The sequence below is a fragment of the Labeo rohita genome, chromosome 18 (assembly GCF_022985175.1).
Source record: "Labeo rohita strain BAU-BD-2019 chromosome 18, IGBB_LRoh.1.0, whole genome shotgun sequence".
In the NCBI taxonomy this organism is placed as follows: Eukaryota; Metazoa; Chordata; class Actinopteri; order Cypriniformes; family Cyprinidae; genus Labeo; species Labeo rohita.
In genome coordinates, this window is record NC_066886.1 from 22,494,570 (window position 1) to 22,519,309 (window position 24,740).

At 39.0% G+C, this 24,740-nt stretch overlaps 1 protein-coding gene across 1 annotated transcript; it reads right to left on the bottom strand.

Annotated features, from left to right (window-relative positions):
* Positions 1-10,378: 10,378 nt before the first annotated feature.
* On the bottom strand, positions 10,379-19,976 carry LOC127180581 (uncharacterized). The gene is made up of 3 exons (XM_051134716.1): positions 19,943-19,976; positions 19,667-19,743; positions 10,379-16,026 (listed from the first exon to the last, which is right to left on the bottom strand). The coding sequence occupies exon 3, from the start codon at positions 16,017-16,019 to the stop codon at positions 14,439-14,441; it is 1,581 nt and encodes a 526-aa protein (XP_050990673.1). The 5' UTR covers positions 16,020-16,026; positions 19,667-19,743; positions 19,943-19,976; the 3' UTR covers positions 10,379-14,438.
* Between the last annotated feature and the right edge of the window lie 4,764 nt (positions 19,977-24,740).

A 24,740-nucleotide genomic window follows, 5' to 3' on the forward strand; every position in this document is an offset into this window, starting at 1 on the left:
TCTGAGGCCATATGTACATAAACACCACTGATCCTGACAAACTTCCTCAAAACACATGAACATCCATTATAAAACACTCGCTGTAAGTTATACAACTAGGTGAATATACTGAACTGTGTTCAAGCAGAAATATGATGTATAGTGAGTGAGAGGCAGTATTAACATTAAGTATGGCAAGCCAAAGGGGTCAGAATTACGCTAATTCTGACCCCTTTGGCTTGCCATATTTGACGGCGCTAATACTGTTTTAAACGCCGTTAAAAACGGCGTTTTGTATGTAAACGCGATTTATCTATAGCGTAATTCTGACCCCTTTGGCTTGCCATAGTGAACAACACCAGGCTGCGGCAGACGGAGGTTCTGAAGAGGGACTTCAGCAGCCTGATCGAGACGGTTCGCAGCACGTCGCCCGCGACGAGGATCGACGTGGGCACGAAAAGTTCAGTAGACTTTTGCTCTAAATGAATGGTTATTGACATGGTGTAAAGAACAGAAACTGCTTTTGTTAATAATTGGAATCTTTTCTGGGAACGTCCTAGGATTTTCCGTGCCGATGGCCTGCACCCCAGCAGAGTCGGAGCGGAGTTGCTGTCGGACAACATCTCCACATTCTCAAATGATTGCTACGATGGTTTTTGTTCTGAACGCTTAAATGATAGTACTTGCACTGTCCAATCTTTAAAGACTGTGTCTGTTCCTCGAATAGTGAGGTCAAAACATAAACTGAATGCAGGATCTAGAAAAAATCTGATTGTAATTAAACCAGAAAAAAGCTAAATACAAGAACAGAAACCATTTTTAAAGCTTGGGCTCCTAAACATTAGATCACTTGCACCCAAAGCAGTTATTGTGAATGAAATGATCACAGATAATAGTTTTGATGTACTCTGCTTAACCAAAACCTGGCTAAAACCTAATGATTATATTGGTCTAAATGGGTCTACTCCACCAAACTACTACTATAAGCATGAGCCCCGTCAGAGTGGTCGTGGTGGTGGTGTTGCAACAATATATAGTGATATTCTCAATGTTACTCAGAAAACAGGATACAGGTTTAATTCATTTGAAATACTTTTGCTTAATCTTACTCTGCCAGATATGCAAAAGAAATCTCTCCTATCTCTTGTTTTAGCTACTGTGTATAGACCGCCAGGGCCATATACAGATTTCATAAAAAAAATTATTTGCAGAATTCTTTTCAGAACTATTGGTTAATTTTGATAAAGTGCTAATTGTCGGAGATTTTAACATTCACGTTGATAATACAAATGATGCGTTAGGACTTGTGTTTACTGACCTAATAAACTCTTTTGGAGTCAAGCAAAATGTCACCGGGCCCACTCATCGTTTTAATCATACGCTAGATTTAATTATATTGCATGGAATTGATCTTACTGATATAGATATCGTACCTCAAAGTGATGATGTTTCTGACCATTTCCTTGTATCGTGCATGCTGCGTATCACTGATATTAACTGTAGGGCTCCGCGTTATCGTCTTGGCAGAACTATTGTTCCAGCCACCAAAGATAGATTTACAAATAACCTGCCTGATTTATCTCAACTGCTCTGTGTACCCTGTAATACACAGGATCTAGACAAAATGACTAACAACATGGGCACCATCTTCTCCGATACGTTAGAAGCTGTTGCCCCCATCAAATTGAAAAAAGTTAGAGAAAAACGTATTGCGCCATGGTACAACAGTAATACCCAATCCCTCAAGAAAGAAACTCGCAATCTTGAGTGCAAATGGAGAAAAACTAACTTGGAAGTTTTTAGAATTGCATGGAAAAATGGTATGTCCAGATACAGACAGGCTTTAAAAGCTGCTAGGGCCGAGCATATCCGCAAACTCATAGAAAATAACCAAAACAATCCAAGGTTTTTATTTAGCACAGTGGCTAGATTAACAAATAACCAGACACCACCTGAGCTAAATATTCCCTTACAGTTTAATAGTAATGACTATGAATTTCTTCACTGATAAAATAGATAACATCAGAAATACAATAACCAATGTAGATTATACTGCGTCTAATATGTCGACTTCTTTCGTCGCACCCAAAGAAAAACTGCAGTACTTTACCGCTATAGGACAGGAAGAGTTAAATAAACTCATCACTGTGTCTAAACCAACAACATGCCTATTAGATCCCGTACCCACTAAATTACTAAAAGAATTGTTACCTGATGCAGAAGAACCGCTTCTCAATATTATCAACTCATCGTTATCTTTAGGTCACGTCCTTAAACCCTAAAAGCTGGCGGTTATTAAGCCTCTTATTAAGAAACCACAACTAGACCCTAGTGAACTGGCAAATTACAGACCCATTTCTAATCTTCCATTTATGTCTTAAATTTTAGAGAAAGTTATATCTGCTCAACTGTGCTCATTCTTGCAAAAAAATGATATCTATGAAGAATTTAAGTCAGGTTTCAGGCCCCATCACAGCACAGAAACTGCACTTGTTAAAATCACTAATGACTTGCTTCTTGCGTCAGACCAAGGCTGCATCTCACTGCTAGTTTTACTTGATCTTAGTGCTGCGTTCGACACTATAGATCATGACATACTAATAGATTGACTACAAAATTATGCAGGTATCCCAGGCTTTAAAATGGTTTAAATCCTACCTGTCTGGATATTACCCCAATTTTAAAGTCTCTGCACTGGCTACCTATTAGGTTCCGCATCATCTACAAAATAGCACTTCTTACCTATAAGGCACTTAATGGTTTAGCTCCTGCATACCTAACTAGTCTTCTACCACGCTACAATCCATCACGCTCCCTAAGGTCACAAAACTCTGGACTGTTGGTAGTTCCTAGGATAGCAAAGTCCACTAAAGGAGGTAGAGCTTTTTCGCATTTGGCACCCAAACTCTGGAACAGCCTTCCTGATAACGTTCGGGGTTCAGACACACTCTCTCTGTTTAAATCTAGATTAAAGACACCTTTTTTCGCCAAGCATTCAAATAATGGATCTCATAAACTTTTCCTGCAGCTATATCTAATCAAATGTTCATTATCAATCTTTTAGCTCTGGTTTAACAAATCTTCCTTTTCTTAGTTTGAACAGCAGCTACGCTAATTATGTTCCTATTTGTTCTCTGTTTCTGCCATGGAATTGACATCCCGTGGTAACTAGGAATTCACAAGCTTCAGTCTGGATCCAGAACACTTAAGAAAAGATGATGCCAACCCCACAGAGGACTTCAGATGATGCCAACCCTGAAAACATACAGCGCTACCGAATTCTGCTACTAATTTATAGTGTTCTTTGTCTGTTTGATTACGTCATTAATTGATCTTTACCACACATCTCTGCCATATGTACATCAAGCTACTACTACATATATTGTAGAAATGTCAATTTGGTGTAAAGCTGCTTTGCAACGATATGTATCGTGAAAAGCGCTATACAAATAAATTTGAATTGAATTGAATTGAAGCCATCAACCAAAGTAGTGTAATTGGAAGTGGTACTCCTGTTCGATGCCATCTGAAACTGAGGGCAGACCATCCTGATGAATATCGAAAATATAGAAAATTGACCTTTTTTATAAGTGAAAGTGAAAGTGATGACGTATTGTCAACTATGGTGACCCATAGTCAAAGTTGGTCCTCTGCATTTAACCCATCACACACAGCAGTGAGAAGTGAACACACATGCATACACACACACACACACACACTGTGAACACACACCTGGAGCAGTGGGCAGCCATTGCTCCGGGGAGCAATTGGGGGTTCGGTGCCTTGCTCAAAGGCATTTCAGTCACAATATTGAAGGTGGAAAGAATGCTGTTTATTCACAATCCCCACCTTCAATTCCCACTGGTGCAGGGATTAAATCAGCGAACTTTGGGTTACAAACCTGACTCTGTAACCATTAGGCCATGACTGCCCCCATAATGGAAAAGGTCCTCGAGCCGGGATTCGAACTCGGGACGCCCGTAGCGTGACGGGCGCTTATAATGCAAATAAACTCGGTCTCTGATTGTTGGGGTCTGTGCTGCTTTTAGTACCATGACAATTCTAATGTTTGTTCTTTGTGTTGTTTTTATATATATATAATTTATTAAATAGCATTGTTAACTTTTTGCTCACTATTTCCACATTTTGTACCTCTAACATAATAGATGCATGCTTTGATCATGTAGGTTCATGCCAATACATATCCACAATAAAATTTCAGATCATCTAAAATCTGGAATAAAAAACTCTGTGTAAATTTAATTAATTGGTTCTGTGTGTTAAAAATGGAAAGGAATTATATTGTTCTACAAATGCCATCAAATAGCGTATTTTCCTATAAATCACATGACCATTAGTACACTGCAAAATACACCTGTTTACCTGCAAGTGTTAAGTCATCTGGAACCAATGGATCGAAAACAGTAAGTAGATCCATTTTAAAACTGACTTAGCCTACTGCATTATTACTGTATGGGACCCACTCATATAAAGTAACATTTTATACACAAAAACTAGACAGGATGGAGAAGCACAATGCTTATTTTTATGTCAGTCTACCAAGCTAACATTTTGTTTTAAAACATTTAGCTCAAAACTCACCGGCAACTGCTTCACATACGATCCAATTGTGATCTGATGTGCATTTTGATCATATTAAGATGCTACTTTATTCCTATAGCTATTCATTAAGTATTCATTAAAATAAACTATGCTATATAAAAAATATGCTCAGTGAGAGCAGAGCCCCAAAGCTCGTGGCCAGTGGTTAATGATATAAACGGGAATCACCTGTGAGCTCCAAAAGTGGGCACAATATTCAAAATATGGTGTGGTCTCGTTACACAAAGACTTATGTAGTTCTGCACTTCTGCACTTCTGGCTTCAGCCAATTGTTATTGTTTTGCACATCAAAATAAAACTTTATGAATGAGACATTGTTTGCAGTTGAACTAAAATAAAATATAATATGCTATATAAATAAATATGCTCAGTAGTTTCCCGACTGAAGTTTGAACCTCTGCTTAGTAATATAAGCAGAAATCACCCACGAGCCGTACCAGAACAGAGCAGGGGAAAAGGTTTACTTTATCACTTTGTTTTAAGCAACAGGGGCATCCCGCGGCTTGAAATTCGCAGGGTAGGAGGGAGTAGTAACACTTGGTGTAACTAGCTGTGGCTTATTGGTTTGGGAGTCGGGCTTGTAACCAAAAGGTTGTGGGTTTGAGTCCCAGGTCTGGCAGGGATTGAAGGTGGGGGCAGTGAATAACCAGCGCTCTCTCCACCCTCAATACCATGACTGAGGTGAGACCCTTGAGCAAGGCACCGAACCCCAAATGCTCTCTGGGTGCTGCAATGTGGGTGTGGGTGTGTTAAATGCAGAGCACAAATTCTGAGTATGGGTCACCGTACTTTAAAAAGCTCCCGTTGTCAGGTGAGGTCTGGTTGGGGAGTTAAAAAAAAAAGGGGAAAAGAAAAAGTTGTGAAAATACTCAAAATTGGTTCTCTGCATTTAACCCATCCAAAAGCATGCACACAAACTGTTAACTGTCCAGCACAACAGAGCAACTGGCGGTTCAATGCCTTGCTTACAGGCACTTCAGTCATGGGAGTGGAAAGAGCACTGTTTATTCACAATACCCACCTTCAATTCCTGCTGGTGCAGGAATCAAACCAGCAACCTTTTACTGGTTATTAACTGTTTGTCTCCCACACTATTTAGCGCCAATCTCGCAATGCAGTCATTTTCACAGGTTAAGGTTATTGTAAGGTGTGGAGTAGGTTTAGGGGTTAGCATTTATGTAGCATGGTGTAGGAAATCAACACTGTGATTGACACTTACAAAATTTTTTTAAATAACCTCATAATGATTACAACCACAGTCTGATCCAAAAAGATCTTAGCTTTTATTGCCTCAATCAATGTATTTCAACACATTGTCAAGAGAGATCTTGAAAAACTAACATTAAAGTATGAAGAGTCAAGAGCCCAACTAAATGTAACGCCAAGCCAGCAGAGGGAGCCCTCGCCCTAGAACTGCCTGCACGCTCCCTCTGCTGCTTCTACTGCTACTTCCTGTTTGGCACTATATAAAGACTGACCATGTGCTCATGAATTTGCGAAGTATTGCCAGTCTAACCTGCCTTACCGAGCGTTTCTATATTTACTCTGTTGGATTACCTGTTGCTACCTTGCTTTGTTTATGGACTGTTGAGTTTACGGATTACCCCATTGGATTGTTTGCTGTTTCTGGACTGACTTCACGGTATTCGACCCACTGCCTGCTTTATCTCTCTGCTGCTTGGATTACGTTTATGTTTTATATGCTGTTGGACTGCTTTTCTGGTTATCGACCCTCTGCCTGTTTACACGTTTATGTTTGCTGTCGTTTGCAATAAACTTCTGCAAATGGATTCTACTTCTGCCTCAGCGTCCACGTTACAGAATACTTCGCCTCCCATGAATCCAGCGGAAGTTACACGGCCAACAATGAACCCAGCAGATTGTCTCGTCAGACTCCGACAAGGGAACCGTTCCATAGAGGATTACGTAACTGACTTCTGTGAACTGTGTTACCAGGTAGACTTCAATGACACATTTCTTCTGGACATTTTCCGTTTCGGTTTGGACAAAAACATATCACGTTTTCTGCCACGCAATACCCCTCAATGGACTCTTGAAAGTTATATTGACTTAGCACTCCGATTAAGCGGCTCACCTTTTACTGTCGGGATTGCGGACGAGGGACCCCGCAATCCTACAGTAACCACCACACCACAACCAGCTCACGTCACATCAAACAAACCAGAGACCCTTCACACTCCAACCTTCATGCCCGGTATTGTCACCATCATGCCGGAACCCCCTCAAACCAAGTCTGCCAAATCAAAGCCTGTTCAAGCCACATCCACCAAGCCTAGGTCTGCTAATGTCACGTCTGCCAAACTACAGCCTGTTCACTTCACTTCTGCCAAACCACAACCAGTTCACGTCATGCCTGCCAAGTCAAGGCCTGTTCAAGTCACGTCCACCACGCCACAGCCAGCTCAAGCCACGTCCACCAAGCCAAAGCCTGTTCACGTCATGCCTGCCAAGCCAAAGCCTGCTCAGGCCACGTCCACCAAGCCAAAGCCTGTTCACGTCATGCCTGCCAAGCCAAAGCCTGCTCAGGCCACGTCCGCCAAGCCAAAGCCTGTTCACGCCATGCCTGCCGCTCCAGGGCCTGCTCGCGCCATGCCTGCCACTCCAGGGCCTGCTCACGCCACGTCTGCCGCTCCAGGGTCTGCACCCGTCATGGCCGCCCTCCCACAACCAGTCCATAAGATGGCCGCCGTCCCAGAGTCAGTTCACAAGATGGCCGCCATCCCAGAGCCAGTCCACAAGATGGCCGCCATTCCCCAAACCTGTTCACAAGATGGCCGCCATTCCAGCGCCAGTCCACAAGATGGCCGCCTTCCCCAAGCCAGTTCACAAGATGCAAGAAGCAACAGAGTCAAGTCATGCAACAGAGTCAAGTCATGCAACAGAGTCAAGTCATGCAACAGAGTCAAGTCATGCAACAGAGTCAAGTCATGCAACAGAGTCAAGTCAAGCAACAGAGTCAAGCAAGGACACAGCTGTTCCCCATGAATCAAGCCAAGTTACAGCTGTTCTCCATAAGTCAAGCCAAGACACAGCTGTTCCCCATGAATCAAGCCAAGTTACAGCTGTTCTCCATGAGTCACGCCAAGACACAGCTGTGGTTCTCCATGAGTCAAGCCAAGTCACAGCTGTGCCCCACGAGTCAAGCCAAGTCACAGCTGTTCTCCACGAGTCAAGCCAAGACACAGCTGTGCCCCACGAGTCAAGCCAAGTCACAGCTGTTCCCCACGAGTCAAGCCAAGACACAGCTGTGGTTCTCCATGAGTCAAGCCAAGTCACAGCTGTGCCCCACGAGTCAAACCAAGTCACAGCTGTTCTCCATGAGTCAAGCCAAGACACAGCTGTGCCCCACGAGTCAAACCAAGTCACAGCTGTTCCCCACGAATCAAGTCACGTTACAGATGTCGTTCCTGAGCCAAGCCATGTCGTTCCTGAGCCAAGCCATGTTGTTCCTGAGTCAAGCCAAGTTGCAGCAGATCTTCACGAGTCAAGTCAAATTGCTGCTGTCTTCCCTGAGCCAAGTCAAGTTGCGGCTGTCGTCCATGAGCCAAGCCAAGCCACGGTTGTTCTTCATGAGCCAAGTCAAGTTGCGGCTGTCGTCCAGAAGCCAAGCCAAGCCGCAGTTGATCTTCATGAACCAAATCAAGCCACGGCAGGCCTCCCCGAGTCAAGTCCGGCCACGGCAGGCCTCCCTGAGTCAAGGCAGGAAACTGTTGTCCTACCAAAACCTCACCAGGTCCCCTCTAACCTTCTCAAACCACCTCCCATATCAGCTGACCTCGCAGAGCCCACGCTCCCAAGCCACGCAGAGCCCACATTCACAAGCCACAAACCCATAACATCAGCACTCTCAAGGTCAACAGACACCCCATTATCTACTGTGCTGCCTGTAATGGCCGTAGCCATCTTCAGTGTGTGGGCTGCACACTGTGCTCCCGAGGCCTCGCCTGTCCACGAGTCTGCTCCCGAGGCCTCGCCTGTCCACGAGTCTGCTCCCGAGGCCTCGCCTGTCCACGAGTCTGCTCCCGAGGCCTCGCCTGTCCACGAGTCTGCTCCAGAGGCCTCTTCTGTCAAAGAGTCTACGCCAGAGGCCTCTTCTGTCAAAGAGTCTGTGCCAATGCCCCCAGAAGCAGCAGCTCCGGCTGCAGAACCTCCTAAAGGGCGGCGTTTCCCCAAGGACTCTCTGCCCGTCCTGTCACGGCCATGAAGGCCATTCATGACTTCCCTGCCTCACCTGCCCAAGCATCTGCGCCCATGCCCCCAGAGGTGTCAGCGCATGCTGTAGATCCTCCTATGGGGGCGGCGTCCCAGGATGAACTCTCTGGCCGCCAGGTCGCAATCAAGAAGACCCATATGAAACTCTCTGCCTGTCATGCCACGGCCAAGAAAATCATGCATGAACACACCGCTCTGTTATGCATGTCATTAGTCCCACTGTGGATATCTCTGCTCCTGTTTGCTCTGCCTGTTCTGCCTGCCCTGCAATGGCTCCCTGTTATGCCTGCTCTGCCTGCCTCGCCATGGCTTCCTGTTCTGCCTGCTTTGCCTGCTGCGCCATGGCTTCCTGTTCTGCCTGCTCCGCCTGCCCCACCATGGTCCCCTACTCTGCCATTGCTCTACGGCCCAGGCCCTCCAGTACTACACGGTCTGCTACTGCTCCACGGCCCAGGCCCTCCAGTACTTCACGGTCTGCTACTGCTCCACGGCCCATGTCCTCCAAGGTTCCACTGTCTGCCACAGCTTCACGGCCCAGGCCCTCCAGTACTTCACGGTCTGCTACTGCTCAACGGCCCAGGTCCTCCAAGGTTCCACTGTCTGTCACAGCTCCATGGCCCTGGTCCTCCAAGGTTCCACTGTCTGCCACAGCTCCACAGTCCAGGTCCTCCAGTGCTTCACTGTCTGTCCCTGCTCCACGATCCAGGTCCTCCAGTGCTTCACTGTCTGTCCCTGCTCCACGATCCAGGCCCACCTGCTCTACATGGACCTGGCCCTCCGTCCCACCCCCTGTTTTGCCTCTGTTCCCCCACCCACCTGGACTGTTGTTTTGAGCGCCAGGAGTCGCTCCTAGGGGGGGGGATTCTGTAACGCCAAGCCAGCAGAGGGAGCCCTCGCCCTAGAACTGCCTGCACGCTCCCTCTGCTGCTTCTACTGCTACTTCCTGTTTGGCACTATATAAAGACTGACCATGTGCTCATGAATTCGCGAAGTATTGCCAGTCTAACCTGCCTTACCGAGCGTTTCTATATTTACTCTGTTGGATTACCTGTTGCTACCTTGCTTTGTTTATGGACTGTTGAGTTTATGGATTACCCCATTGGATTGTTTGCTGTTTCTGGACTGACTTCACGGTATTCGACCCACTGCCTGCTTTATCTCTCTGCTGCTTGGATTACGTTTATGTTTTATATGCTGTTGGACTGCTTTTCTGGTTATCGACCCTCTGCCTGTTTACACGTTTATGTTTGCTGTCGTTTGCAATAAACTTCTGCAAATGGATTCTACTTCTGCCTCAGCGTCCACGTTACACTAAAGCAAATACTGATCACAACAATGGTGGTTTGTTGAAATTTCAACATTTTTTCAACATTAATAGTGGGTGCAAAAGTGATATTAATTCAGTGTCATTAACATTGACAAATCATCTATTTTTAACATTGATTTAATGGTTGCTTGCTATCAGAGCAGTGAAGAGCAGAAACAGGAGACAAAGTGATGATGATAAAAAAGGAGCAGAGTTTATTGAATAGTATTAGTTGCATATGCCTCAATGCTCAGACTTTGTCTGAAGAACACAAATCCATCAACATTTACAACATCCCATAAACCTTGAGTTTCCATAAACATCCCTTCGTATCTCTTATTCACAAAGAGAAATCGGCCCTTGATACCACACAGTCATAAGCCAACAATGGAAAAAAATACATAAAAAACAACAAAATAACAATATAAATGACTATAAAATCAAATAATGAATCAATGAAATGGATATATAAATGACTATAATGATTAATATAAATGATTTTAAGATTAAATGGAATAACAAAATGATAACAAATGAATGAAGAATAAATGAAGAAGAAGAATAAAAAAGAAAGTAATACACAACACAAATGTATGGTTGCTCTCTTGAAGCAAAACATAAAATGATTATTGCAAGCAAACTTTCATATTCTTTATCAAAAACATTCTTTGAAAAGTTTGGGTGATCAGGCCGTACTTTTCCCTTCTACATGTTCAAGAGAACAGGTCACTTCTGTCATACCGCATACCAGCGTCGGTTTAGGGAATGTGTCTAACACTGGATGATGGCATCTATGGCCTTGTGACAGTCAAATGGTCAACAAGACACATCAACACTTATGAAAGTGTGACTAAAGCTTTTAAATGTGTTCCAATATTGATCTAAACCATGTGTCCCATTCAGGTGTTAAAAGACCATAATCCTTAATCAAGTTTAGCTGTTTGTTCATGCAGAACTTTAGATAAATTGTCGACTGCTTTTACAGTATTATCTAAAAGGTATGAACATTAGGTCAATCACTTTACATGTTTCATCATGTTCTACCCTGTGATTTGCTACAATTGGAATTTCCGAAAAAAACATTTTATATTGTATTTGCTTTTAACTTTTCTAACTTTCCAACTCTAACACCTTTAGCCAATTATCATCTTTAGCATCTCGTCATCTCAGCATTAGGGTTTTTGTGCTAGATTATTTACTCTATCAACTGGAAACCAGAATTGTCAGTTAGAGTGCATCATTCAAAATCACATCAGATAATGGTAATAAATGTGCGTACAAATTCCATACTGAACTGAGGAAAAAACTTCATTAAGGTTTAACTAAAATTACATCACTATGACCCTATATAAATTACAAATCACATCATGTCATGTTTGACCATATCTTGCGGCATGGTAATCAAAAACCACACAATAATTAGTAGTCAGTAGTCAGTTCTTAAAGAGGATCGGTAGTCCTCGGCTACAAATTTTTGTTGTAAGAATGTTCCAAGAACATTGTTATGTTCTGGTAATGTTTTCAGTGGCAAATTTTATTTTAGGTCCCAGATTATTCTCCTTAATGGTAGGATAACATTCTCTAAAACATTCCACAAATGTTTATTGATAACATTGTTAGAACATTATCCTCTAACATTCTAATAAAGATTTAATCAGGAAGCTTCCCACTGGACATTTGATGTGGACTCAGTCTTTGTTTGATGGCTTATTTAACTTCATTAAATAACCCCAAAAACAGCTTTACCAGCTTCACTTATTATAAACCAGATTACAAAAGGTCTTATTGAGATTAACATGATTAGATGTCGATGTCACCGTTATGGTGATAAGTGTTTGCTTTAGTCGGGTAATTGGATTCCTGACTTTTAGGTGTTTTTCTCTAGTTGCTATAACTATGTTTGTTATAACAAAAGCAGCAAAAAAGCAGCTTTTTTACATTCATCTTTATTATAGTAATGTCTCTATAAACTGAAATCTAACAGAATTTGAATTAGATAATTTTAAAGATAAAAAAACATAATTTGTGTGTTTAAAGAGTGAATGAATGAACAAAGTTATAATGTCTAATAACTCCACATATTTTGGATCTGAAGGGGTAGCTAACGATAAACAGTTATTTTTGTCAGTTATTCGTTACTATGGAAAATGTACATCAAAATCATATTACAAAATGTTTTAATTCAGGAATTGTAAGTAAGGAAAAATGTAAGTTGTTTATGTGCATTTTTACATCTGTGTTCAAAAATGGGTGTGACAGTTAAACCTCTGTTAATCTCAATAAGATCTTGTGTAAATGTATGACAGAAATGTATGACAGAACAATGTTATCAATAAACATTTGTAGAATGTATTTAGAGAATGTTATCCTTCCTTTTAGCAGATTCTGGGAATTAAAGTAAAACTTCCTGCTGAAAACATTCCCAGAATGTGAAACATTCCTAGCTGGATCTGGTCTTGAAGTTTCTCTGTAGCTTGTTCCATTTATCCAGAAGAACCATCTTGAGTTTGAACACTTCAAAGTTACGTCTCTCTCTGACATTCCCTGAACTTCCTGTTATTCTGTTTGCCATTGTTTATCGACATAATCTGTCCCCATTATGATAAGGCTGGAACCTCTCAGCGGAGTTTTCAAAGGTTGCAGAAAATGATCTGTGTAAACACAGAATCAAGAGAACGGAAAACAGAGTTTTTTTCGAAAAACAAGATTGCTCAAACTTTGTTGGAATTATGTTGACTCCATTTTTAACTTAACAGATAATCAAAGGACATAGAGACCATTTGGTTGGCGACTAAACTGTAGTCCTGAAAGCTAATCATCGTAGCCCCCCACCCGCCATATCTTCATCATGAGGTTGGCCCCCAAGTCACTAAAAGACAAGGTTCTTCCTCATGGCTCCATCACACAGCATTTCGCCAGTTCTTATTCAAAATGAATGAACAGTTACAATGTCTAATATGTATCCATCTAATTTTTACCTAATAACTCTACATATTCTGGATCTGAAGGGGTAGCTAATGATAAACAGTTATTTTTGACACAATTTTATGTCCTCCCCCCTCTGGAGCAGGTTACTATCCTAAAGCCTGAATTTTAACCTTTTGTACTTCCTCAGTTAAAATCAATGAATGTATCAGAAGAAAATCAGAATGCACAGCTGCAATAGCAAGATCTCTAATAGCAACAATTTGATCTTCAGCCAAAACGCTAACAAACTGATATAAAGTACATCATCTGATCACATTTTCTCTTGTTTCTTTTACCATAAAAAACAGTTACAACAGCTAAAGAGAAACAAGAGTCAAATTGCCATAATGGTGACATCAACATCTAAACCTCTGTTAATCTCAATAAGCGCTTGTGTAAATGTATGAATAAGGCATTTGATGAAGGTATTGAAGGTATTTGATGAAGCTGGAGCTTGACATCAAACCAAGGTTGGGTTTTCACTTTCAACCAAAATTCGACATTTGAGCAATGTAAGTCCACATCTAGTGTGATGGGAAGCATTATTAGAATGTTAAAGGATACTGTTATAACAATATTATCAATAAACATTTGTACAATGTTTTTAGAGAATGTTATCCTACCTTTAGCAGAACCTTCTGGGAACTAAAGTAAAACTTGCCACTGAAAACATTCCCAGATCATGAAATATTTCTAGCTGGTCTTTACCCTCAGAGCAATTACTTTAGCCTTATATTTAATCTGACAGATATCTTTAATACACCTTTTAAAACATTTTTGAACTTTTTAAAACCCCCTTCAGATTTTCTGTCTGGTTGTTACATTAAAATGAGAACACCTCCCTGTTCAGGAATTTCCATAAACATTCCCTCATATCGCTTATTCATGAAGACAAACAGCCCACTAAACAGAGACTAAACGATGAAAAAATATATATGAAAAAACAATAATATAATATAATATAAATGACGAATCAATAATGAATGGGTTTCTAAATGACTATAATGATTATTATAAATAATTATGATTAAAAAAAATGATTGAATGATAAATGATTATAAATGAATTAATGAATGAAGAATAAATGTTTCCAAAAATTTCCAGGAAAAAAAATGGCAGTATTTATGACATTAGTAAGTATTTTACAACAGTTAATCCTGTGTATCTAAACATGCTGAGTATCCAAAGTTAAAACAAATAAAAAAATAAAATAAAAATTACTAATGAATGATAATATAGCTTTACATCATCTGAAAGATATGTGAGGGCGAATCATTTTCAAAATGCTATTAAGGATTCAGATTTTTGAAGTATCTGAGGCATTATTTGTTCATTTTTTTAAAAAACTTTTAAAGTATCCAACTGCCCCTTGTTTTTCTTCTCCTGCTTTCTTCATGTTTTCCAATATTGTGGCCTTTTCAGCCTCATCGATTTCCTTCAGCTTCTCAATCAGAAAATCAGAGTGCAAGAGTGTGTTCACTGAATCAGTGTTGAGTGCGATGTCCTGCAGAGTTTGCACACAGTCAAAAGCCTCATTCAACAGCTTTATTTTCTTTTCCTCATATTCTTGCAGCTCTTCTGTAAGCTTCCTGACCAGAAAGACACCGTCACCAATCATATCATCATATTTCTTCTTTAAGTCTGTATATGTCTTTATCACCTTCTTTGTCTTTTGCACATATATTTTGTCTTCTTTGACATGTTTGTCCTTGTGGCATTCATTTGTGCACACTGTACAGTAACCAGCTTCGAACATTTCGCACCATGAGAAAAAAGTGTACTTCCAGCATCCTGGATAATGACAGTTCTCCTCACAGACGGTGCAACACATTGCCACACTGGCTTTAGAAGTATCAATGTTAACCCTTTTTTTGTAGGGCACATTAACTTCATACTCAAAGTTTTTGTTTTTTTTGACATACTCCTTGTTCTTCTCCAGAGCTTCTTGAATTTCTTTCAGCTCATTTTGCTTTAATTCTATCTCATGAACTCGTGATTGTAGATTAGAGACATTTGCCTCCAACTGCTTCCGTTTCTGCAACACATCTTGAGTCATTTGCAAAGATTTTGGTTGTATTGTGTCAAGAAAGCTGAAGAATTTTTCTGTTCCTCTAAAACTGCGATTCCATGATTGATTCTGGATTGTTTCACCTTCTTCATCATCATCATCTTCATCATCAGCAGCCTCTGACTGACAGTTGTCAAACAGGAAATACACTGGCTGATTCTTGTCATTTACTGCACACTTGATTTTAGCCTCTTTAACAGCCGTCAGGGCATTTTTAGGTGCCTTTCCAGTTGAGTGTGTGAAGAGCAAGACAATGTTTTCAACAATATCTCTTCCAAATAAAGACTGAACCGCATCAAATATGTAGATTTGTCTTTCAGAGAGTCGATTTTGTGTTGCTTTAATCACCAGACACACTGCATGTATTTCATTGACTCCTTCTGCAGATTTGCTTAAACTAAGCAAACTCGCAGAGATCTCTTTATCAAGATCAATTCCACGAGTGTCTCCATATCCTGGTGTGTCGATGATTGTTAGGTCAATTTGACTGTCTTGCAGATAAAACCCATAAACAGTGATTCTGGAGGTCTGACTGTGAGCTGATGTTCGGTCACTCTGATCATCTGTGATCTCAAACCAAACCTTGTCTTCTCTCTTTACACCCAACATGTAGTTGACTATGGTATTGAGTAGGGTTGTTTTTCCTGTTCCTGTTTCTCCCACCATTATAATGACTCTGTGGGATTTGTTTTTGTTTCTTTCCCCAAATGTAATTTTGCTGTATGTTTTAGATTCATCATGAGAGACTATCCTTGGTTTCAGATTGTATCGAGTAGGAGGTCCATTCGCAATTTTAGTACTTTGCTTGATGATTTTGTCCAATTGTGGTTGTAAAAGACTCATGTTTTATCTGTAATGCCAAGCAGAAAACAACATAACACAAAGACATTTAGGAAAATGTAAACAGCATTTGTATATCCTTAGTTAAAAGGATATACAAATACAAATATCTTTAGGTAAAAACATAGGTAAGAAAATTTCTGTGTTACAGTTTTAGTTTGTCTTGTGGTCTACGTTTATCAAGTTTGTGAAGTTTGAACTTGGCGTTTATAAGACTCTTGAAAAATTTGCGAAACCAGGTGGTTGTAAACTTGGACTTTTATGGTTTATTTGTTTACCTAATTACTTATTATTATTATTATTATTCATTCATTATTTAATTGTAGCATGTGCAAAATGTGCAAACAAAAAATGTATTCCATATAAGTTTGTAATAATTGTTATGAACGTCACAGCAGAGACCCGTAGATGATACGTAGATGGCTGTACAGTAGCAGAGAGAACTCAACGTGCTACAAATGAATGAACTTACACTTTCTGCTTATAACTCCTGATGAACAAACATGTTTTTTCTTTGGTTTATCAACTGACACTCAGATATTACAGAACCACTAAAAATGTCCTAGCAAACAAATGCCACCACAACACTTTGGTATTGAAAATGAATAATAAAAAAATATATATATATAAAAATAATAATACAGTAACAGTAAAAATAATAAAAATAATAGTAGCAGTAATAACAATAATAAATAAAAGAAAATAATAAGGTTCAGGCTTTTAAACATGAACACTTATCATACAATCCTCAACAATGGTGGCAATAATTATTAATACTGCAGTGCATGATGGGAGATTTTACTATGTTGTTACCCAGCATGCATTGCAGCATGAAACATTATGTTGATTGTCACCATTGTTCAGATTCATATGCTGGTTCTATGCTGGTGTGTGCCTAACAAGCACTACTTTTTTTTTTATTTTTTTGTAACTGTTTAAAGAACATCTCCTTTACATGTTATAGTTTCACTGATTTCACTGATGATTGTGCATTAGTGATGAACACCTGCTGTTACTGAGAATTACAGAGGATCAGATATTGACACTTTATTGGTTAAAATAATCATCAGTGTTTATATAAGTTGGGCTCTTGACTCTTCTGTTCATTCAGAGTAATCTATTTTAAACAGTTGTAGTGTTAGAATTAAACTTTTAAATAGTTTAAATAGATTAGATTTTAACTATAGATTTTAAATAGATTATATGTTATGTCTATAACTCAAAATAAATTAACATCATCTAGTGGTCTGTCTTTGATTTGTTTATTTAGACACTCTGTTATTATTTAACTGCCAAGGAAAAGTATGGTCATAATAATAATAATAATAATAATAATAATAAAATTGTTCCTGTATCATAGCCACATTCCAGTCCTTGGTACCTTCAACCAATTTGCATTACAGTACTTGCACTGATCATCGCTTGTCCAAAACTGAGCATATGATGTCTAAAAGGAAAGCTATGACTGCTTTTGCAGGGTAGCGCAATTTCACCACTTGGATATAAATCCATACAGCAAAATAAAACAGGCTGGGTACAGATTAATATTTCTGAAATAAATATTTCTGTGAAATGCATTAGGTTGCACAGAAGAAAGCCCAATTAGGGGACTATCATGTTGTTGGAAAAAAAAAAAAAAAAAAAAAAAAAAAACATTTCTCTTTTTAAAATAGAAATAGGTCACTACCTATACGTTAAAAGAAACAAGAAATAACAAAGTGACAAAAGCTGTAAAGTATTTTAAAGCCTCAAATCTATTTTGTGAATAATTGTAACTATTTCTACTTGTTATGGACATGTGATTTTCTTATTGCTTTTTCTATTTTATTATTATTTCACTAATAGAATGAAAAAAAAAAAAAAAAAAAAAAGTATAAATGTAGTTTCAATAAACACATTAATTACCCGTTCAACTGCACCAGCGGAGAACTATTATTCTGCTTGAAACTGCGGAAGAACTGACGGGGGCAAGGTTTGATCTTCGGCTGACCAATCAGTAGAAAGGGGCGGTTTCCATTTCCGAGCTCCTTCCCTGTTTTGGATTTCCCACTGCTATTTGGAGATCTCCAGGCTGCAGTTATAACCTTCTCCATGACATGCACGCACAATTTTTCCCCCCAATCCACTTCAGCGCAAACTCCGCCCCACAGCTGATTCTAAAGGTTTTATTGGTTGTCAATCACAGTGTTGGTTTCCTACACTATGCTACACAAATGCTAAACCCTAAACCTACCCCACACCTTACCCAGTGAAATTGACTGCACAGCAGATTGGCACTGAATAGTGTGGCAGATAAACAGTTAATAAGATTAAGTGATATGAGATTCAGGCCTTTCTGTAACTCCCCAACCGGACGTCACTGGAAAATTGGACCTTTTTAGTTACATCCAGCATCACTACCCCCTCCTACCCTGCTAATTTCAAGAACCGGGATGCCCGCGTTGCTTAAAACAAAGCAATAGAGTAAAGCATTTCCCCTGCACTTCACTGGGACGGCTCGAGGGAGAACTCGTGGGTGATTTCCATTTATATCATTAACCACTGGTCACGAGTTTTGGGGCTCTGCTCTCACTCAGCATATTTATTTATATAGCATAGTTTATTTTATTTGGGATCAACTACAAACAATGTTTAATTTATAAAGTTTACTTTTGAAATATAAGTCAATAATAATAGGCTAAAGCCAGAGCCAATGGGGAAAGTCTTTGCACGATGAAACCCCATCCCATTTTGGAGATTCTGCCAACTTTTGTAGTTCATATGCCAATTTTTAATGTCTATGTGCCATATTTTTTTTTTTTTTTTTTTTTTTTTTTTTTTTTTTTGTGCACACAATACATATGTTCACATGATAAAAACACAATCTGTGAAACAATGAACTACTATAGTCAATAACGTAACAATCAGTGAATCAAGACGTTATATAATGATTTTGTCAGGCAAGTCTGGAAGTCAGTTGTCGCAATTATAAATAATTTGTAATATTATTTCTTAAATGGGAATTTTTGTTTTGATTAAATCTATGTCTTTTCGTTTGGATCAAAAATAGATTTTTTTCAGTGTATATATATTTATTTGTTTATTTATTTATTTAATGGGGGCATTTGTTTAATTAGACTTTTTTCTTGACAGTTCAGCAATAGTTTAAAGTTTACATTACCAAATCAAAGAGGGACCACTCTTTATGATGTTTCTTCATCATGAGTTATAGACAGAATGTATAAACTCACCTGTTCCTTCAAAGTTTGATTGAACAATGCACAAATAAAACAAAATTGCAACTGTTTGAAAGCAACTTACATTAAGCAAACACTGATCTCCATGACATTATTTTAACCAATAAAACATCAACATCTGATCCTCTGTAATTCTCAATAACAGCAGGTGTTCCATCATCATTTAATTAGACACTGAATTATCTCATTAACTTTAACTCTTTAACTCTTTGAACGTCCGACCTCTGCTCAACTGATTAAAAACTAGGACTCGACACCGGACACTTTTTATTGATGGATCTGTTAAGACAGGACACTATTTGACCATGATACAACAATTTGAAAATCTGGAATCTGAGGGTGAAAAAAAAAAAAAAAAAAAAAAAATCAAAATATTGAGAAAATGATAGTAGATAATGATGTAGATAGTCTTACCCTTCAGAAAACAGCAGACAATCTGTTTGAACTCTTTTAGATGGTGAAGGTCTTGCAGGTAATCAAGCAATTTGAGGCTGAACCATAATATAATGATTATATTTTTTTCAAGGGAACATTAAAACTTCAAATATTGTATTATATTTTTCTTAGAGGTGCATGTATTAGCATAAATCTTAGCAGTAAATCATATATAATATTGCAGATTTGAAATATTACAAATCATATATATATAATATATATACTCATAAATACTCTTTAAATGGCTCTACTTACAACTTTCAACAGTCTGTCCTTCGGCTGATGCTGAAAAGCTGCAAACAACTACATCAGGAGCTTATTTATACTGAAGGCAACACCCTTTTTCTGAAGCTCATGTGATTTATGGGAAGACATTGGTACAAGTAGACTGACTGTGACAAACACAACTCAGCATCTCTAAAGAGGATCTTTACAGTTTTTTTTATGATGGCTAGCAAACATCAATACTGAAACCACTTTCTAAAAATTCTTTACACAGTCTGCCTTACCAAAAAACATGTTGTTTAAACAGTTCACAGTTTACAAACAACAGTTTCATATATGTATATGTCCTCAAAGAGTGAAATTTAAATGAGATAATTGACCAAGTAAATGTTGATTGTGCATTAGTGATGAACACCTGCTGTTACAGAAAATTACAGAGGATCAGATGCTGCGGTTTTATTGGTTAAAATGATGCCACCATCATGGAGATCAGGGTTTGCTTTAGTTAGGCTCCTGACCTTTAAATTGTGAGAGCAGTGAGGTCAGTGAGGAGTTATTAGCTTTTTTTTTTTTTTTTTTTTTTTTTATATTATAAATACAAAAAAAGCTGTTTTTGTATGGTCATGAGCTAGTTGGATTATGATCAAAATAACTTTTTCCTTTCACTTTTTTTGTATTACCAACCTTGTGAGACTTCAGCATGCAAACAAAGTGTTGCTCTCTACCCAATTTGGGTTAAAAACTTGTCTTAATTTATAACCCAGCGGTGCTGGATTAGGAAAGCAGACCCGAGAGAAAGCACGCACATCTAGTTTACCTTGGATGTCACCAGTGCAAGAAGCCACTGTTTTCTCAGCGTCTAGATGGAAGCGAGTGAAGGACGATTTTTAGTAAGTAAAGATTAAAAATGTAAAGTCATCATTCATTATGTGTGTCCAGGAGTATTTTGAGATTTCATGAAACATGGGAAAAGTCGCAAAAGAGCTTTTATTGAAAAATACACTGACGTGGTTTTTGCCTCAGAAATTAATAGTCTTAATAGTCTTCTACTGAACGGAAAAGATACCTTTAATACAACGTCTGTGAGTTTCTTATGTCATATTTACAGAAAATGTAGGTGTTAATAGAGGGTTATTAACATATTTACATGTTAATTCATAAACTTCTTTTTTGCGATTAAACTGAAAGTAGTCTCCTAAAGAAAACTAGCCTAATTATTTTGAGGTTGATGAAGTTTTAATTGTTAAAAGTAGTGTTGTGCATGTAATATTTCAGACTGGTTGAGCTGTGAGTCTTCATTGTGCCCACGCCGGGAGTTAACAGCACGGAAGCCTGTGTGTGTGAAGAGGCGATCGCCTCGGCTTCTTCAGAAAAGAGGGAATAAAGTTCATAATTCCATGTTATCAATTTTTGATCTTTGGCTAATAGTAAAAGAATGTTTGCTTTTTTGTTGATGCTGAAAGCCAGAGACATAGGAGAGCTTCATTCTTTCATGACTGATGTGAGTTATTTTTAGAAAATACATGTTTCTGTTGTATCCTGCCTGTTTACTTCACGTTTGATGCAACAACAGTATGATGACTTGTTTACATTTTATTTAAATCACTGATGTCTGTTTTTTGCAGAACTCAAACCAACTTTGAATCTAACACCACAGAAGCCTACTTGTGTGAGGAGGCGATTTCTCGGCTTATTTAGAAAAGAGGGAAAGACAATGTACGGCAAGCAGATGTTCAAAACCAGAGACATAGATTCATTATTTTTTAATTGATATGAGTTATTTGTAGAAAATAAATGTTTCCATTGTCTTCTGCCTGTTTACTTAATATTTTTTTAGGCCACTGATGAAGAACAGATGGTGACTGGGATATATGCTGGACAAAGAGAAAGAGAAATTACCTTTCCCCCAAACTGATGTAACAGTGGTTTTAAACGAGAAGGCGGCCCTGGATAATTTTAAAAGATGTTGCACACCTTTGCTGTGTTACTCCCTGTCTAGGGGTAAAGAATGCCACATGAAATGAGAGAGTGAAGCAAGGGATCTTTTTAGAAATTTTAATGATAACAATGAAAAAGAGCAAATTCCAGTACGCAGTATAAATGTTTTGGGAAATCTCTTCGGGAGCAGACTCGGCCAAAAAAACAAACAAAATGGTCTTTTAAGAATCCACTTTCCTAAATCTTAACAAAAGAAAATAAAAATAAAAATACAATATTCTACTCTAACTCCCTAACCAAAAACAGAGTCCAAAAAGGAGGTACAATAAACAAAAAGGCGTCAGACTCCTTACCTTCCCAAGCTCTGACTATTTACACTTACATACAAATTATTTACAATAAGCAAACAAACTTGAAAGGGGCAATCTAGAACAGTGTCAGTAATCAGGCAAAAGAGGGTTGTAACACCCCCACACATAGGAATAAACATGGTAACATGTTTACATATAGCACTGAGACAATGAATCCCCAGTGACATTTTCAACAGCCTTCTTGTATTTTATTTGTAAATTAAAACTTTGGCAGATAAGTGCCCAACGCATGAGTCTTTGATTCTTATTGCACATACGTTGAAGAAAAACAAGTGGATTGTGATCTGTAAATACCTCAACGGGTTGTGGACTAGAGCCGCTGTACACTTCAAACTATTGCAACGCAAGTAAAAAGAGCCAATAGGGTCTGGCTGCAGACATGCACCTGCACTCTCAGACACCTGCACTTCCGCAAGTGATGTAATTTGCAGTCTATTTTATTTTTTACTTTATTTTATATATTTATTTTTTTTTTAATCGAATCTCTCAACATTTTACAACAGTAGCCAGGTGGTGAAGACAAGAAAAAAGAAACTAAATTGCCACTCGCAATCGCCACCTGCACTCTCAGCTACCTGCTACGTCACTTGCAATCCACACAAATGGTGCGTGTTGCCAATGGAGACAATAAACTGTGTTGGTTAAAGGATTAAAACTAATTTAGCATAACATACAGGGTCCTGCAAGTCATCTGTAGGAGATAAAAACAAGACCCGCAAATCCGTGGCCACAGAACAGCAGCATATGAACGAATATGAAGCAGAATATGAACGAGAGACAGCAGTAGGATGTGGCAGACCATTTTCTTTTGCAAGTTTCAGCTCATACATCTTTTTTGTAAACTCGACTTGACCAAACGCCCTTTAAATTGATCAAAGATGATAAAGACATTTATAATGTTACAAAAGATTTCTATTTCAGATAAATGCTATGCTTCTGAACTGTCTATTCATCAAAGAAACCTGGAAAAAAAAAAAAAAAAAAAAAACAACAACAACAACAACAACAACAACACACACACACGTTGGGTTTACATGTTTTATGGGGACATTCCGTAGGCGTAATGGTTTTTATACTGTACAAACCGTATTTTCTATCGCCCTACACCTACCCTACACCTAAACCTAGCCCTCACAGAAGACTGTGCACACTTTTACTTTCTCAAAAAAAACTTGTGCATGATTTATAAGCCTGTTTCCTCATGGGGACCTCACAAATGTCCCCACAAGGTCAAAATTTACTGGTATTGCTATCCTTGTGGGGACACGTCCCCATAACGTGATGAATACCAGGTGCACACACACACACACACACACACACACACACACACACTTATGGGTGGAAATACCTTTTTAAAAATAAATAAATAAATAAATAAATATATAAATATATTATATATATATATATATATATATATATATATATATATATACACACAATTATTATTTTTTTCAGATCTTTCACATTTAGTCCATTCGTTCTTGCCGATTATGCCACAGGTTCATCAACATCGCATTGAATGTTTTCTCTTGCAATGCACCGAGGGAAATACCTCCTTGCATGCCGTATCCATCCCTGGCAGTCCTCTGCACCTATTGCCAGGCAACCAGCATTCATTGCCTCCAGGAGGGGCATCTGCTCATATGGCCGGTGATCATACACCTTCCACCTCCAAGCAGAGAAGAACTCCTCGATTGGGTTCAGAAAAGGCGAGTATGCAGGGAGGAATTGCATCATAATACGAGGCTGTGCTGCAAACCATTCATTCACAAGGCGAGAGTGGTGGAAAGCCACATTGTCCCAAATTATGACATACAGAGTCATGCCAGGCCTCAACAGCCCGCTCTCTTCGGGTGGAATCAGTATTTCTTTCAATGCATCCAGAAATGTGATGAGGCGTTCTGTATTGTTTGGGCCAATAGTTGGTATGTGGCAAAGGACCCCATCATTGGAGATGGCAGCTACACATGGTGATATTGGCACCCCTCTGACCGGACACTGTGACAGTGGCCCTCTGCCCAATGATGTTCCTCCCGCGTCTCCTCACTTTACAGAGGTTGAAGCTGGCTTCATCCACAAAAATGAATTTGTGATGTGCCCCTTCAGCTTCAAACTCCATTATTCTCTAAGAAAAAGAGCAAATTCATGAAGCAAATTATTCCAGTCGCATGCAACTATGGTAAACAAGGTATTCCAATAAAAAATCTGTACCTGCACATACTGGAATCGTGCCTCCTTTACGATGTCAGAGTTTCTTTGAAATGGAACTCTGTACAGCTGCTTCATTCTGACATGGTTTCGTTTAAGGACTCGATCTCTAGTTGCCAAACTCACACTGTTTATATTTCGAAATACTCCCTGATCTGCAATTACTGCTGCCTGGATTTCACGCAGTCTGATTGCATTGTTTGCCACTACCATATCTACAATGGCAGACTCCTGTTCAATACGAAATATCTTTCCTCTGCCACCAGTGTGTGGTAATGTGTGGATTCTATAAAGTAAAAGCAAAAAGCATG